At 40.5% G+C, this 18,322-nt stretch overlaps 1 protein-coding gene across 1 annotated transcript in view; it reads left to right on the top strand.

The window, feature by feature from the left end:
• TMEM135 (transmembrane protein 135) overlaps window positions 1-18,322 on the top strand; it is a 158,501-nt gene that overhangs the window by 124,364 nt on the left and 15,815 nt on the right. Inside the window, exons 7-8 of the mRNA XM_072326849.1 lie at window positions 15,423-15,464; window positions 17,311-17,457. Coding sequence (XP_072182950.1) covers window positions 15,423-15,464; window positions 17,311-17,457 — 189 coding nt within the window. The remainder of the gene's footprint in view (window positions 1-15,422; window positions 15,465-17,310; window positions 17,458-18,322) is intronic.

Here is an 18,322-nt window from a genome sequence, read left to right as displayed (position 1 = left end):
ATGTGTTGCTCCCCTCTTTGTTATAGGTTTAAGCTTTGGCTACATTTCTAATATCCTTCCACTGTGAAATCATCCCTTTTCTTCGGTTTAAGCGTTTTTCAAGGCTGTTTTATCTAAGTTGTCTATTCCACAGAATTCTTAGTAGCTAAATATACTCGTAAAAGTAATTAAACTGAAAAAGTTTTGGGCCAGCTTAAAGGTTTTCACATTATGTTCATTTTGTCTATTGTGTTTTCATTTGAAAGGGGCATGCATTACCGTGTGTATAATGCTAGCTGACTTAAAACTGTAACAAATAATTACAAGGATTTAATAGAATGGGGAAAACCTCTTTATCCCCTTTTGCATGAGTGACTGGGAGCAAAAGGTTGTGACCCACAGGGTCAAGAATACTGTGTGGAGTGTTTGAGTGCAGTGGATTTATCAGACGATCCCATTCAGCCTCGGCTTTCCCATTGAAGCTGTCCTGATGCTCTGCAATTAGTACACACCAGTTACCAGGGTTGTAATGTTCTTCCTGGGTTTTGTTTGTTTTGTTGCTTGTATAGAGTACTGATTAGGGCTTTTGAGTGTGGAATTTACTCGCAAGTGATTTATTTTCTATCTCTAGGATGGGTTCCAGCTGTTTGGGATTTTTTTTCCCAGGGAAATCTTGGTTTCAGATAGCAACCAGACTAGCAAACTTGAGAAGTTATAATCAGCTCCTGATAAACTTGCCTTTGTAGAATGAGACTTTCATTTTCTACCTATCATTATTCCTGCTTTGATTGTCCTCCTTCAAAATCAATTCCGATCTTTTACTGCTTTAAGCATTAAATGAAATGCTGATAGCAGATTTATAAGAATCTATTGAGTAAAGTTAGAACTGAGGATGTTACTGAGTCCGTGTATTCTAGGAAACCCGTGGGATGATTTACAAAAGAATGTGCCCTAGCTTAAGCTTCTCATTCAGAAATTAAACCCCTATTGATACACAGAAACAGACTCCTATTCATATGTTCCATATGATTTGTAGCATCCTAATCCTTGCTATGAATCCTTTCCTTATTCTCAGTATTTTAGACTGAAACACATAATTTCACAACATGGCTTCTTCACATTTCTTTTGGAAAACGTCAGCCCTTCATTGATTAGAGTTTAATTGGTCTCTTTTCACATCAGCGATTGGTTTCATAGGCCTGTTGAAGAACAATTTATTTTTAGTTATTTAAAACTTCACTCTGTGAGTATCTATTTTAAACTTAAAGTGAATCTGCATATTCATGCCTCTACCTCATTTTGTAAACCTTTAAGTTCTTCCACTTTTACCAGTACTCGTATTTCTTACCTACAACCATTCATGCATTGTGTGTGAAGCATATAACTGTTCTGTTAGAGACAATGTAGTATGCCAGTAACCTGTGGAAAATAATGAGTAAAACTGAACTTTGTTAAGTAATTGGTAGGCATATTGACCATACAGCTTGTATGTGCTTCCTGGTTCACATATTCAAAAAGACCTTTTTCCCCTTTTAGCATAATTTTGTGGTCGTAGCAATGCCTGGCTGTTGCTGCAGCTATTTGCCAGATTACAAGGGATATTCTGAAACCATAGAAAGTCTTTCTGCAGTTGGCTTCTGCATGAATTGCACTTCATAACTTTATTATGAACTCTTGAAATGGTGTAGGTCCAAGAATCACCATCTGCTATATGGAGTTTGTAAAATTGTTTACATAACATTGGTGAGCGTATTAAAGTCGTAAAAAGAGGCCAAGAACATGTCAGGAGAACTTGCACTCGTCTCCAGCTAATTACTGCAAATTAAAAATTAGGCAGCCTAGTTTAATCTCCTTTCATGGCTATGCAGCATCCAGAGCAGACTGTAAGTCAGTATCAGGTGCAGTTTGTTAAAGGCCATGCTCTTGCCTGGAAAAAGAGATGGAGAAATGTAATCTTCTGAAGAAAATGATCTGAATGCTCTGGATATTACTGAAAAGCACTGAAAATTACTTAAGTACCCAAGGAGGTGGTCGAGTCACCATCAATGGATGTGTTTAAAAACCATTTGGATGTGGTGCTCAGGGACATGATTTAGCAGAGGGTTGTTGGTTAGGGTACGGTTAGGTTGTGGTTGGACTTGATGGTCTTTAAGGTCTTTTCCAAATTGAGAAATTCTATGATTCTATGAAAACTGAACTTTTTTTTTTTTTTTTTTTTTTTTTTTTTTTTTTTTTTTTTAACTGTAATGTTGTCAGAGCTGATGGAATAATTCATGGAGCAAAACATTTGTGCACTGGTTTTATTTATCTGCTGCTAAAATGTGTATCATTAGCAGATCTAGCGTGCCAAAATGTTTCTTTATGTACTACACTCTTTCCTTAGTTTGCTATGTTTTCTTGCCACAAATGGAATGAAAGATATGAGACAATGGGAATTCATGATATCTGTTCATTTATTTTTACCAATGCCTCATAAAGGGAGCTCATCTCAGAGCAAGACTAGGGTGTAAAATGTCTCCTGAAGCATTCCATACAAGAAAACTGGCTCCAAAAGGCCACCTGCTTAACCTGGATGGGTGTGCACACAGCCCACATCTTCGTTCTCAGAATCTTTGAGTTATTGGTCACAGCTGACAACAGTTCTTATGAAATGTTGACTTTGGAAGAGTTGCCTGGAACAAATAAGTAGAACACTTAATTCTGATTGGCTGGATGCTTTATCTGCCACACATGGTAGCAGAAATGCTTTATGGTTGTGTTATGTACTCTCCTCCATTGGGTTTCACAACCAGTTGTACAGCTGTGTCACCTCTCCAGGTGTGTGCTGTAGCCAGAGGGATTTATTTACCTGGTTGAATGTCTTCTGTTGGTCCATAACTGAGAAGCAGCAAGTAAAACTTTGGGGTACTTTGTATTTTTGTGCTAGAAGTTAATATCCCAAACTGACCTTTGCTCCTGGGTAACAAACATAAAGCAACACTTACTGTTTCTTCAAAAGTTACTGAGTCTGTATTCATAAGAGGGGCTGTTTTCCACACTATTTTCTTTGACTTCCAATTTTCAGGGACAACAAAGTACAGTGAGCTTACTGTCACTGTGCTCTTAGTGCAGTCTATGTTTAAAGTTAGGACAGCTCAGATTTCATTCTAGGTGGATAAAGTATTGCATTTGTGACTTCAGCATTAGGAGGGAAAGAAAATGTTAACAAGAAAGAAGCAAATTCGGAGTTAAGGCATACCCACTGTCCAATCTTTTTTCTTGCTCTCATTCAGTATTTCTTCAAGGCTTTCTATTTTTTTTTTAGCTGTATGAGCCAAAGGGTGACCTCAGTAGAGCAGTACCTTCCAATTGAGAGTCCTTTCTGTATCCTCTTTCAGTGCTTCTCCATTATTATGCTGCTGAACATTATGCTCTTAAATAGAATAACAGGGCTTAAAGAAATCATGAGAAATCATCTATTTTCACTTACCATGAGGAAACATCACTCAATGCATTCCTATCAAATGTCTGACTAACTTATTCATTAGAAACTGCAACAATGGAGAGCCTGGGCAATCTTTTCCTATTCTTAACCATTTTTGTCATTTTTGACTTTCTAATCTGAATGCTATGATGCAACCTTAGTCTATTACTTTTTCTCCTGTACATTGCAAGCTCTAAAGAGAGCAGATTATTTCATCATTGCAAACATAAATAGCAAAGATATATCACATCCTGCCCACTTCTTTCCTTGCCTCAACCTTTCTTGTCTCGTAAATCTCAGCTATTCCAACCAGTCTTTACATACAATTCTCATTGCTGGATTCCCCGAAACAAATCCATCTATTTCTTGAAACGTGGTGCATAAGACAGTGCACTACGGATGATAAAGCACAAGAATTAATTCATTATTGTGTACATCCCAGTGCAACTTTTGCTTTTTGACCCTCCACGGTCCTAACAGTGGTTCCCAAAGAAACGCCAATTGTTCCTTATTGTTTCTTATCTCTATTTGTGGTTTCTGCCTATTTATGATGTCAATGCACAGAATCCTATTGCTTTCCAAGCCTCTATTTTCTCTTCATAGTCCTTTTCTGCTTGGTATTAGCTATAGATGTAGAAGGCATACCGTTTTTTGCTGTCTTTTCTCTCACTGTTGAAATGATTGACTTGCAGACATCCAGGAGAGGTGCTTATGGAGCACCACTTAGTACTTCCTTCCAGTTGGTCAGAAGCTGTTGATAACTTCACTCTGACTCCACTTGTCTAACTAGTTTTGCATTCAGCATGGATCCTTTCCATTAAACTGTGCTGCAGGGTCCAAAACGTGACTCAAGTCAGTACTGCAACACATACTGCTTTTCTTCTCTAGTCACAAATTGTCACTCAGTGTTAAATTAATTTTACTCAATTTTTTGATAGTTTTATGTTGATTGTTACACATACCTTAATGATTGTCTTTCAGATGCTTATAAGGCACCTGGAGCCTAGGTGTGTTGATTTCTTCTATGAAACACCCTCCTCTAAGAAAGGCAGCTGAATTCCAGTTTAATCTAATTTGTATTTTTCTGTATGTATGCTATTTAGTACTTAGCTTTTTTGGTGTTTTCTTGTTTGTTTGTTTGTTTCTTTCTTTCTTTCTGGCTAAAATTTTCTTGTCTAAAGCATTCTGATGCTGTTAGCTGCTTTCACACTGGTGGTTCGTAATCGTTCTATAACTGTCCTCTAAAATGGGACTACTGGCTGCAAAGAAGATGAAGATGAAGATAATGCCGCATCTTTAGTAGTCAGCAAAAGATGTGAACTTATCACAAGTACGCTCTTAATTTTGCTGATTATCCATGCTTATCTTGAATGTAAGGCTGAATACAATCTTCTTCTCAAAATAGCAAGAGCTTGGAGGGTTCGGCCTTATCTGTTATAAAAGACCAACTTTCTATGGTTTTCCAGTCGTGTTAATTCTTTGTGAGGTAGATTTCTGGTAGAGACACGCGATCGTTTCAGGTGACTTGCTGTGTGTCTGTGGCTTAGCCAGAGGCATGTCGTACCAGCCAGTTCCAAGGCTCAGTGTAACCACTGCTCTTCTCAGTACGACTTAGTTGAAAAGCCCAGTTTGGAGAGTGGGGCTGATATTTCTTCCACTAATCTTACTATTAATCCCTATGCTGTTTTATTTTATTGTGTTTTTTTATTTTTTTATTTTTCCCAGGTCTCTGTGTTGATGAAAAGCAACAGCAATTTTGTGCACGGTGTCAAAACTTAAAAAAAAACAACGAAACCCGCACAACTTTATCCCCCTCTCCAAAACAAACAGGCAGGCAGAAAAGTACTAGAATAGAATTGTAGACCTGTAGAACCCTTAGAGTTGGAAAGGACCTTTAAAGTCCAACTCCTCTGCAATGCACAGGGACACCACAGCTCTATCAGGGTGCCCAGGGCCCGATCCAGCCTTGCCTTGAAAGTCTCCAGGGATGGGACATCAACCACATTTCTGGGCAACCTGCCTCACTGTAAAAGATTTTTTTCTTTCTATCTAACCTAAATTTACTGAACTGAGCCATAGCATGATCACTACAGCCCAGACAGCCTCCAATCCTGATGTCACCAATCAGTTAATGTGCATTCGTGAACAACAGGTCCAGTATTGCATGTCACCTGGTGGGGCGATCTATTACTTGACTCAGGAATTTGTCCTCAATGCATTCCAGGACCCTCCTGGACTGCCTACAGCTCACCATGCTACTTTTCCAGCAGATGTCCAGGTGGTTGAAGTCCCCCAGCAGGAAGGGAGTTTGTGATCACACCTCCTGTAGCTGGAGGTAGAAGGCCTCATTGACAGTCTCCACTTGATTGGGATGGCCTGTAGAAATGATCAGAAGGCTCCACTTGTTGCCTCAATCTCTAACTGTCACCCATAGGCTTCTGGCTTGCTCATGACTATTCTTTAGGGACAGCTCTTCACATTCTGTTCCTTTCCTGATGTAGATAGCAATGCACTGTCCCCTACTTCCTTGCTTGTCCCTTCTGAACAGCTCGTAGCTGTCAATAGCCATACTCCAGTCATGGGAATCATCCCACCAGGTTACAGTGATGGCAACTATATCTTAGTTTTCTGGTAGCACAGTAGCTTCCAGCTCCTGTGTTGTTTAGTGTGGGGCCCAAAACCAAATGCAGTACTCAAGGTGTGGCCTTGTCAGATTTGAGTACAGGGGGACGATCACCTCCCTGCGCTAGTTCTGAAATGTGCACATTAGACTTACAGTTTCTGATTTCCTTACTTGTATTCAATCCTTGTGTTCACTCTCCGCACCTGGGAGAGACTGGAAGTAACACTGAGAGAAAATGAGATGAAGAAAGCTGATAATTTTCTGAAACCCAGCCAACCTAAGAACTGGGACACCATGACCAAGCCCAGCCATGTTGGCAGTCTCAGCATGATGAGACCAGCAAGCAGCACGTGGGTGCTGGCTCTGCATGGCAGCCGTAAGCACCATGTAGATATTTGCAGAGCAAATTGTGGCAGAGTTTATTGGATTCATAAACAATGATAGCAGCGGGTAACTTCCTTGCAATAATTTTTGGAAAGTTATTTTCATAACCGCCATCATCATTCACTGAGTTAAATTACTGAAACACAGAAAGTGTTTTGTGGTAAAAATATCTTTTATTTACAATTTTGTGGATTTTTACAATTTTTTTAATTTTTTTTTTTTTTTCCTGGTGATTGCACACATCTGTGGTACTGAGTTCATTTTCTGTTTTGTCGTTAAAGTTTTACAGTGGAAGCTTTACAGTGTTTCTTATTGTTCAGAGGCCACATTCCCATGATTATGAGAGTAAGGGAGGACCAGAAGTCCATTGCAGAGGTAATGCCTCACCCATAAGCGGGGCAAGATTTATGAGCAGTTTCTTAAACTTTTGTTGGCTATGTAACTTTCTATTTCCAATACTGCACCTGGATGTGCAGAACTAAATATAACAGTCTCTCTGAACAGCGCTGTTGTAATTTAAAATAAAACTATGTTAGAATAAAGTTTAGCCCCTAGTTTTTCTACATTGTAAGCCAGCTAGGAAGCTACTAAGGAATGAGTTTCTGTGGAAGCACTGAAATGTGGTTCTCAAAGCAGTGTTTTGTAAACTGTGCAAAAATACTTTGCTCACCCTGTGGTTCTTCAGATAGTTTTGAGAATTCAGTATGTTCTCAAAAATTACAGTGATGGTTAGGAACCTTAGAGATGCATCTACACAACACAAGATGAAGTCAGAGATCTGTAGACTCTGGATTTTACTCCAGTAAACTTCATAGTTCAGTCATCACAAAGAAATATTATATTGTACAAAATACAAGTTCAAGTCTCAAGAAATTTTGCAATGTGGTCCTTTAGCTTGGTTGCACCCATTTGAGGATAGGTTTCTTTTCCCAAATGACTGGTAATAGGATGAGAGGTAATGGCCTTATGTTGTGTGAGGAAAGATTCGGGTTGGATTATTTTCAGAAAGTGCTGAGGTATTGGAAGAGGATGCCCAAGGAAGTGGTGGAGTCATTGTCTGTGGACGTGTTCAAGAACTGTGAAGATGTGGCACTGAGGGATGTGGTTAAGGGTGGTCGCAGGCACGGATTGATGGTTGGACTAGATGATCTTATGGGTCTTTCCAACCTTAATGATTCTGTGATTCTCTTTAATGGATACTGTCCTAGTGCAAACGTAATTACAACAGTCTTGGTGATTTTTGCAGTGTCTCACATTATATTTTTTAGTAATAGTCAAAATCTCACTTCAAGTCAATGTATTGTAGATAACCACTCACTGATCTAAAAGGAGCATATCATCAATCTAATATTGCAATGGCCTTGACATACTCAAAATGATTGCTAACTTCTTTAAAATCTCTTTATAGCTTTTCATTTCCTTAAAGGCTTATTCTGATTAAATACTCCCATTTTATCTGATGTCGGAGATATGGCTAATATGATATAAAAGTCTAAATGGACAGTCTGCTCATGATCACATTTTCCTCAAAGCAAACAGCCAAACACTGCCCTCACAATCCAATTACAGGATCATTTGGTCAAAGCAAATGATGCATCAGTTTCTCTTGAATGCTTGAGTTTGCCAATTAATTTCTGTGGGAGGCATGTAGCCAACTGGAGTTTTGAATCACCTGTAAATAGCAGGACGGTTGTTCACAGAACACAGCTCCAAGAAGCTCAGCTGTTGTTTTTGTTTGTCTGTATTTTTCCCTGGTTGCAGAGAGCCAGTAGAGAAAGCCAGTGGGGAATTTGGCGGTAGATAAATTTAGCAAAGGGCACAGCACAACAGAATTACTGCATGTGCCACTATGATTTAAACCAAGCCAAACTCAATTTGAATTTAAAATAATGTGATATCGATGTCCCAACAGCCTCGTTGCTCTAACAGGAATCACACAGCACCAGCACAGCCTCAGAGGTGGATGTGGGCAGGGGTGTATGTCAAGGTACAGTTTTCCCCATCTGGGGCCTTTGAGGCAGTATTTAGGGAAGGGATCTTCACTGTCTGAGTCAGCCAACTGCTTTGGGGTGGGTTTGCTTCCCCTTGCTCCCTTACTGAAAGGCACAGGAGGGCTGCATCCAGCTACAATATATAAAGAATATACATATATTTCTAATCTGAGAGAAACCGTGTTTCCTTAAAAATACACATTTCAGGGGCATTCATCTCTCCAAAGAGATGAGAGCTTTGAAAGTATCGAGGTAATTAACAGCACCAGAAATCAGATTTTGTATTTGGTAGTAATGCACACAGCTCAATTAACGTGAAGCACTGATTGATAACAGCTTTGATTTACAACTTAGGATCCAGTATTGCACTTTAGTATAAGCAGCTTTCTTTTCAACTGCATCAAACTCTTACCAGATTACAGATGTTTTCTAAATGAAAAGCAATTCCCTGGATTTACATGGAATCTTAACAGGATAGGAGCTCACTGTTGGCTTTACTGCTTGCCGTCTCCTTTCTTCTCAAGTATCATAAATGATGGTTTCAGTACAGATCTAATAAAAGCTACATGCTCTGCTGTGGTGCCTTCGCCCTTCTCCTTGGAGCTGCCGCTGCTTTCTCTCTATTTCTTCATTCAGATATCTTTAGGTATTGTTTTATATTCACTGCATGCGAAAGACACTTCTCAAAAAATCATCTGATACTGAAAATATCATGGATACCTTCATTTTATGTTTGTTAAAGTGCACAAGTTTTAACTATCAGTCTGATTTCAAAATACTAGGAATGAGAATTCTCTTTGCATTCATATCCCAGCAGCACGGAACGTTCAGTGGTTTGGAATATAATTTTTACAAGAGTTTCAGCCACAACTTTTCCAGCTTTACCTACATTTAGTCTGTTTCTAATGTATCTTCTGAAAGCTACGTGATGTTTGTAGAGGATGTTACTGTGGGGTTGGAGGATTGTTGTTTTAGTCACCCTTTGTTTCATGGATCTGTGAGGGATTATAGAAAGAAATTATAAATGCTCAGTCAAAAAAAAGGGGGGAAAGGGGAGAAAATCCAGTTGTAAATCATTCTTTTTCCCTTAAAGTTGCCTCTGTGAGTTTCCTCCACATGGATCACAAGCTGTGCCGCATGATCCTGTTCAGTGGCAGAGATGATCATGGTTTTCTTTGACCACATCCTTGGGAGGAGGAGGAGAAGAGAAGGGTTTTCATCAGTTTTGATTTCTATTTGTTTTTTAATTTTCTGAAGCAACCTTATTGGTGCCTTTGCAAAGGTGCTGTGCTCAGGATGCTTGGGCAGTCAGGGAGCCTCCAAGACAATAGGAAGAGATACTAATCATAGTCCTTGGAACAGACTGGATATGGAGATCATGCATGAAAGGGAGGAGGAACTTAGGTTGGGTATTAAGGGGAAATGTTAATGGTCTGGGGAATGTTTTTGCTCCCTGCATTTCCAGATACCTTGATATGATGATTGCTGGGTTTCTTTAACAGGAAGTTTGCAGCCTGTCTGGATATACTAAAATACATGCACATCCATACAAGGAGGTGGGAGTCAGTCTCTTCTCTTTGTCAGAGAGTGATAGGATGAGAGGGCTTGGCCTCAAGTTGAACCAGGGGAGGTTCAGGTTGGATATTAGGAGAAACTTTTGCTATGAAAGAGCAGTGAGGCATTGGCACAGTATCCCCGGGGAGGTGGTGGAGTCACCATCAAGATGTTGAAGAGCCACGGAGATGTGGCACTGAGGGGCATGGTTTAGAGTGGTCACAGTCATAGATGAATGGTTGGACTAGATGGTCTTATGGGTCTTTCCAACCTTAATGATTCTGTGATTCTGAATTAATCAAAATGGCCATAATTGAAATAAATAAATAAATAAATTGAATAATCCATGTGAGAGCAACCTTACCATTTATGAGACAGACATGCATTTTGGAACTAGATGAGCTTTAAGGTCCCATCCAGCTCAAACCATTCTTTGAGTTTGATCTCCAGTGCCATGTGTAGTAGTAGATCTAGAGAGAATGCTCCCTAGTGTTTAGGTGCTGCTCAGCTGCAGGTAGTGCCATGGATTCAAGGAAATCACTTCTAAATGTCTCTATTCCAACTTGGATACTGCAGTTTCATGTTCGATGTACCTTATTTCTGATAGGAAAAAAGTAAGCAGAGTATTCTTTTTTAAGCTGATGTGAAAGTCATGAGTAGCTTTGATCTCAGATGAGCCATGTTTACCAAATCTATCAAGAGTTTTAGAAGTTAGCTTCTTACAGATTTATCTAAATAGGGACCAAAATGCCATTTTGCATAAAATGCCATGTTACAATGAACAATAATCATGCTCTTCTCTGGTCACTGAAGAGAATATTGCTCAGATACTTAGTAAGTTCACTACAACCAGGTAATGACAAGTCAAAATAGTTTCACATCCAATCATAACTTTTATAAGTCTTTTTTCCACTTGAAAATGTGCATTCTTCCACTAGGAAAAAATATTAGTGGTATATAATTCAGAAAGACATTTAGTTTTAGTTTCCTCTTCCTATCAGAATTCACTACATAAGCTCCTTTTTTAGCCTGAGCACTAAATACTTCATTTTAAAAGTGTCTTTCTTATAAACAGTTATGTCTGTGAGGAAGATCTTACTGGTTAGGAATTGTTATTGGATGCCAGAGCTTTTGGGAAAGTTTATATTTCCAAAAGGTGATTTTATTTTACAGTCTCCATTTACAAACTAGTGAAAAAGGTACTGCCTTTTTGTCATCTTTTTTTCTTAAGATACAAGAGATCTTTGAAAATAATGTTTAGAGGACAAGTGGGAAGAGGACAAAGTACAAAAAAGAGGGATTTGACTTGGAGGAAGAGACACGTGATTTGATTTTTTGGTAGTTCTTTATAGAGCCATGAGTTGGAGGACTTGATGATCACTGGGATTCCTTCCAAATCAGGATATCTTATGATTCTAAAACAGTGGAGCAAAGGAAGAGATGGAAGATGAAAAAGAATTGGATGCAGAAAATTGACTCAGAAAAATGACAGTTGTTGCTGTTGACTGTTAACACTGGGGAGAAGATGAGAAGTAAAGATCAAGAAACAAAGTAGGAAGATGTAGTAACCTCACTGAGTATATTAAAACAGAGAATGGATTATCCTGCAGAGTTCATTGTGGCTCACAAAGGAGGGTAGGTAGCCCTTAATTCCCAATAGCAAGGGGCTTAATAAAAGGGGATGCAGCTGGTGTGTTCAGATGCAGTTCCATTTCATCACGATGACCTTCCTTTCTCTATACGAGACACCTTAATGTGGAAATGTGGTCCCCGGCTGGTCCCAGTGGGCAGGATGTGCTGCAGTAATGTACAAACACATGTCCTGAGCTTGCAGGGCTTCCTTCCCACATGGCCATAATGAACGCTCTGTATAGGAGTTTCTAATTTACTCTTACCCTGAAGGATAACGTAAGCAATATGGGAATGTCGTTAAACATGGCATGTGGTGTTGCTGTGAGCTACTTTCTCCTTATGAGTTCTGTGGGTGAACGGGGACTTGTTTCCTCAGAAGGCTTCTTGTGCTGAGTACATCAATTGGTCACACAGAAAATCGTTAGAGGGCTTAGGACAAGGCGCCTGATAAAAAAAAAAACAACCCAAAATATAATTGCTGGCACTCAGCCTTGCAGCTCAGTGTGGGAACTTCTCCTTCCCACATGACAGAGGGAGAGTGGTGTGATCCCATGTACAGCACCTCTTTACGTACCCAAACCTAAATAATTACGGTTAGTTCATGTCTCATTGGAAACACAGAGACTATCACGCCTTGGCTCTCTTCCACTTTTGCTGTTTTCTTTATGAAAAAAAAGAAACCTGTGTGTGGCCATAAGTTAAATTTACGTTAATAATTAAACATGATTGAAATCGACCCCATTTGCTTTTGTCTTAAAATCATCCCAGCGGGGGAATGTGGAGAACCCAGATTTATTGCTGCATCTCCTCAATTCCTCTGCTGCTCTGGTTCCAGCCAAAGCTGGGCTGTGAGCGGTGAATGATCCTGCTCCGTTATGGGGTGCATGGAGCCGGATGGCGACAGCTGGCAGCCATGGGCTCTGCTGGCTTCGGACCAGGGGCAAATTCCCCTCTGATGGGAAAATTCTCTGCTGGGTGGCTGTAAGCAGATTGTGTGCCTTTAAAAGAGTGCTTACAGGGCAAAAAGCAGTGCTTCCTTCCTGCAGCTTGAGATGGCTACATTAAAACAAAAAGAGGGAAGGTTTAGGTTAGATGTTAGGAGGAAATTCTTTACTCAGAGGGCAGTAAGGCTCTGGCACTGCTGCCCAGAAGTTGCAGGTGCCCCATCCTTGGAGGTGCTCAAGGCCACGTTGAATGGGGCCCTGGGCAGCCTGAGCTGGTGGGGGGGGAGGGGGCAACCAGCCCATGGCAGGGGGTTGGAACTGGATGGTCTTGAAGGTCCCCTCCAACCCAAACCAGTCTATGATTCTATGGCTCTTCCGAATCTCCCAGACTGAAAAATACCATTAAAAAAATCCTAAATGTTATTGAGATTTCTTCCTGTCTCAGGGGAATCTGAAGTGCTGGGTACATGCACTGTTTTTTACTGTGCTCATTTGCAGTTTGAATGGCTCACAGAGGTCAGCAGGAGAGTAGGGACTTTTTCACCCCTTGAGCAATGAAGCATTGAGTAAAAGTTATTATTACCAATTAGCAGTGGCCTGTATGAAGCAAATCATTAGTCTTAGTTCAGTTATTGGCATCCAGGTGTTCATGAGAAGTACCATGTGCCACTGCCATTGTGCATTAGCAGTGTTTGCAGCTGCAATTGAGGCCAGTTCTGGGTTTGGGACATCTCCATGCTGTCTCTGGGTGTTTTTTACCCTCACCCAAAGAGAGTGTTAAGAGACTGCATGGAGCTTTCTTTTGTTGCTGCCAGTTTTATGTGCAAATTGCTTTGGGAATAAATAAGTGAATGGCAGACTCTAGAGCAGTGGCCTTCTAGTACCTGAAAAGAGCTTATAAGCAGGAGAGAGGAAGAGTGACTTATTACACAGGCAGATAGTGATAGGGTAAGGGGGAATGGCTTTAAATTAAAGAGGGGAAATTCAGGTTAGAAGTTAGGAAGGAATTCTTTACTCAGAGGTCAGTGAGGCCCTGGCACTGCTGCCCAGAGAACTGTGGTGTCCCATCCCTGGTGGTGCTCAAAGCCAGGTTGGATGGGCAGCCATGGTTGGATGGGCAGCCTGAACTGGTTGTTATCTCTGATAAGATGGAGAAATAACTATATGGAACTACTAATAAAAGAACAACAAAAAGAATAACTGTCCAAATCTCAAAACAGCAGGATATTTATTGCATAGGAATTACTCAAGAAGCAGTGAGAACGGCTGTTAGAAATCCTTTTTCATGTTTCTTGTGGTAATGAAGAGAGAGCTGGAATGTGGCTTTCCCTTTCAGTAATTCAGATGTCTTGTGATTTTCACTGGAGGCAAGGAGGGGTATGCCGGGCACTTTCCTTGCAGGCGGCAGGGCTGGAGATAGCAGCAGCTGGGAGGGACATCTGGTGGCCAGTCCAGGAATGGAGGCTCAGCATCAGCAGCTGGAATGAAACTTCACTGTAGTGATTAAGGCAAGAGCATCCCTGTGCTTTCAGTGTGATTACTTTTCTGTTTCAGTATGACTCTAGAAGCACTTAAGCATGTTTGCATTTCGCTTTGTGTATGGTTCTAATTTACTTGAAAAGAGAAACTAAGGCCTTGTTCTTGAGCTGGCAGACATAGTATGTCCAACACCCATAATAACTCAACAGGACCTTAACTTACAGCTGTCAGTAGGTTTTAAAGCAAACTCATGATACTGCACAGCGGTTCTGTGGGCAGAGTCAGTATACCCAAACCCTATGCTTTTGGGCTCCCTTCCAACTCAACAACTCTATGATTCTGTGATTCCTTTGTTTCAGTCCGTCTGTCCCCAGGCAAGTTGATCCATCTTTATGTTAAAGTGCTATGAGATTTTCTTGCTTCCAAGTTCCATAGATGAAGAATCATAAAATGTTTTCTTTGTGCCTTTGCTGTATTAAGAAAAGATTCAGTGGACAATATTGTTTGAGGTTACGTTGAACTCCTGTAGATCCTATATACACCATCAATGTTTTTAGGTGCAGGAATTTTAAAGGAGAAGCTGTTCAGGATGAGTTTTCTGGTGTTGTGCAGAAGTGTTTCAAAGTCTTCTATGATATCTGTTTTCTGTTCAGAGTTTCAGGATAAGAGGGAAGGCAAGTGAGTAACAACTGGAGTGATGTCTGCCTGCATAGTACAACCAGGGAGATGGAGCCTATTGAATGGCCAGTACATCCATAATGCTGAGCTAGAATCTAGCTACCACCTCACTGTGTCCTTCCTGCTGCTTTCCCCCACCTAGCTCCCAGCAGCAGGCACTGGCTCTGCCCCCTGGGAGCCCATATTGTGTGCTCCTGGGGTTAAGCACGGGCTTCCCAGGGACAGTGTGGTCTTTGTGAGCAGAAAGAGGAGGGTTGTGTTCACTCACTTTTATTTATGAAGATCTTGCGTTGTCCAAATTGTCTTCTCTTACAGTAGAGTGTTTTTGAAATGATGATGTTGGTAAGTTGCTTATGTTTTGTAAAACTCATCTCGACTTTTCTTCTTTGTCACATGAAATTGCCCATTGCTACCCCAGTGGTTTTGTCACTGTGCTTTAAAGATTTCACCACTCTTGGTGTTGATAAAACAGGGAAGCACTGACATTTATACTCTTTGTCCTTTGTTTCTAAGGCATTCCAAGGCTGTGGTGACAGCTGTGAGATTGGGGGTAGCCACAGAGTTGTTACAGACTTGCTGTTTTACTGTTAATGAGAAACTGGTGTTCATTCACAGCCCTTCTATATCCTACACAACCTACAACTCTTTGCTGCAAGCAGTCCTTTATAACAGAGATTGTTGTTTTTATGTTTCAGGTGCAAAGATGGCTTGAAGGGATTTACATACTCTGCACTGAAGTAAGTCGGGAGAATAGAGTAGTTCTTTGAGTACAAAGCTTGGAGAGAAGATTTTGAGGAGCTGTGCACAGAAACTGCATTGCATGGAATGAGTTCTCCTAAGAATGTTGTTATAAAATGTCATGATTTATATTTTGGGGGGGTGGGGGTAGAAACAGCATATTTGAATGCATAGTATGCTGGTAAGAGAGGAATCTTTTCATATTTTGAATCATTATAGGTAGGAAATGAAGGCACATGCTTGTGCATGTTTTTGAAGGCATGTTAATCTTCTTTCTTTCTAAACCTGCGATCATCATTCTCCTGGAAGGAAAGGGCTGCTGTATTTTGACCTGGATTTTTTCTGTGTAGTTCCGTGACCAGTGCTCAAATAAAGCATGGACAGCCCAGAGTACAATCAGTACCAGCTCACAGGTGAAGAGAAAAAATGAAGCCAAAGTCAATTAAAGCAGAGATGCTGTTGATAGTGGAAAATATTTTATAGAATTTGCAACCATAGTTAAGTAGTTAAATAAGTCCCCATTCCCAGAGGTGTTCAAGAAACATGGAGGTGTGTCACAGAGGGGCTTGGGTTAGTGACCATGGTGGGGGTGGGGTGATGGTTCAACTAGGTGATCTTAATGGTCTTTTCCAAACTTAATGATTCTATGATAATGAACTGTGTAGTCCAGAAATCTGGATGTGAAACACTCCTGTGACAACCGTCAGTGTTTTCTGAAATTAACAGTTTTCTGGAAGGTTCTGTCATGAACCAAGTGTCAAGGATTTAGATCTTCACCACCCTCAACAAAACTGCCAGGGGACTGATAACTTGCATTGCAGTGCTAAGTGTTAGGAAACAGTGCATTTTGCCACTGTGACCTCCTTTGCCCTTGATACCCAGTAATTCCACACCTGGGATGAACCAATTTTGTTGATAGTATCAACTTCTGGGCAAAGGAGAACTGCAGATGAAGCTGAGCACAACAAAACTGATGGTCTTGGTGAGTGCAAAAACATTTTGAAGGCTAAGGAAGCTGGGGCTGTTTAGTCTGAGGAAGAGGAGGCTGAGGGGAGACCTTATCGCCCTCTTCCAGTACCTGAAAGGTGCTTAGAGTGAGGGTGGGGCAGGTCTCATCACCCTGGTGACAAGAGACAGGACAAGGGGAAATGGCCTCAAGTTGCACCAGGGCAAGTTTAGGTTGGATGTTAGGAAACACTTCTTTACAGAAAGGGTAATCAAGTACTGGAAAAGTCTCCCCAGGGAGGTGGTTGAATCACCATCCCTGGATGTGTTTAAGAGCCGTTTGGATGTGGTGCTCAGGGATATGATTTAGCAGAGGGTTTTTAGAGTTAGGGTACTATGGTTAGGCTGCAGTTGGACTTGATGATCTTCAAGGTCTTTTCCAACCTGGGTAATTCTATGATTCTTTGATTCTTACAAAATGGGCATTTTATAAAAACATCTCAGTAGTCACCAACCTTTCTGAAACTCATTTAGCTGGAGATAACTGAGACGTTTCACACATCGTTTCACTTTCTTATTTGGTGTTTTTCTTTTCCTTGAGAGGTGGGCTTCCCCTGTAATGTTTTTGTGCCTGGTTTGAAAAACTTCCTGACACCACTTTTGTCTGTTGTCTGAAGTTCATGTTGGTGGATTAATCTTTTCCAAGGAGATACAAATGTGGCACCTTTTCTTGCAGACCTGTGGATAACTTCAAGTTTGTATCACAGACTTTTACAGGCTGTAACACATAATAACAAGAAAAAAGAAGTCTCTAATAATATTAGAGACGTCAGAACCTTTGAATATCTTTGAGTTATTTATGCAACTGTTGTTCTCTTTGGTTTTGTGACTTTTTTTCAGATTCATTGTAGGGAAAGAAGAAATCCCCACTCATTCATTTTCACCTGAAACAGCATTTTCAAAAACAGAGCGAAAAATAAAGCCTTGTGAGAAAATGTCACAGCGAATGAACTTGTTGGCGCTAACGAAAAAGCTGATGGACAAAGTGTGAGTCGAAAGAAAGTAAAAGAGTAACAGCACAAAACGAATCATTCCTACTCAGCTCGTTTTTATGTTGTGTTACGCTGCATTTGACAAATGTTTGATGATTCTTTTGCTTTGCATTTAAGTGTTTTGCAAATCTTTTTTACTGGATAATTAACAGTAACAAGTTATGAACCCTAAGAAAAACAAAATTTAAGACCTGTTTGTCATAGCAGGGATTCAAAATAGCTTGCAGTGTTCAGCTGTCTAAAAAGGCAGTGTAAGTTCAACCAGTTCTGTGTGGTAGAGTGCTGTTTGCTTTTTCTGCAGCACTGGCTCAAGACGTGGTTTCATCAGTGCTGATAGCGGTATTAAAGAAGGAAAGCTGCACAGCAGCTCTCCCTATTTAAGTCTCCTTAAGTTATCATCATGTCATTTTTGGAGGGGACCCACATCCCTGTATTGCATCAAGTAGAATTGTCTCTTAAGAACAGGATTTGTAGCAATTCCATGTCAGGAAATTCCCAAGTAAAAGTGAATGTAAAACTTTCGCATGAGGTCAGACATGGATTAGCTAAGACATGTTCCATCCCTGTCTACAGAATGCAATTCGCTGACCTTTAGTATGAGCTTAAAGAAGTGATATGGGGTGGCTTTTCAAGCTTTTATAAAGACAATGGAATAACAAATTGACCATAACACACCTGTGGTTTTACTTCCGTGACTTCTTCAGGTGCAGTTCTGTGACCAGACCTCTACCTACTGTTGTGCAGGAAAGAAACAAGTCTGCAAAGGGCAGTGTGTAGTCACTTATCTTATTTGCTCAGCTGATGAGCAGACATGAACTGGCCAGTATCACAGGCAGACTTCCTATGATTTTTTTATGCCT

Source organism: Excalfactoria chinensis, chromosome 1, assembly GCF_039878825.1.
Source record: "Excalfactoria chinensis isolate bCotChi1 chromosome 1, bCotChi1.hap2, whole genome shotgun sequence".
Taxonomy (NCBI): Eukaryota; Metazoa; Chordata; class Aves; order Galliformes; family Phasianidae; genus Excalfactoria; species Excalfactoria chinensis.
The sequence above is the reverse complement of the archived record's forward strand: the minus strand, read 5'-3'. Positions and strand labels throughout refer to the sequence as shown.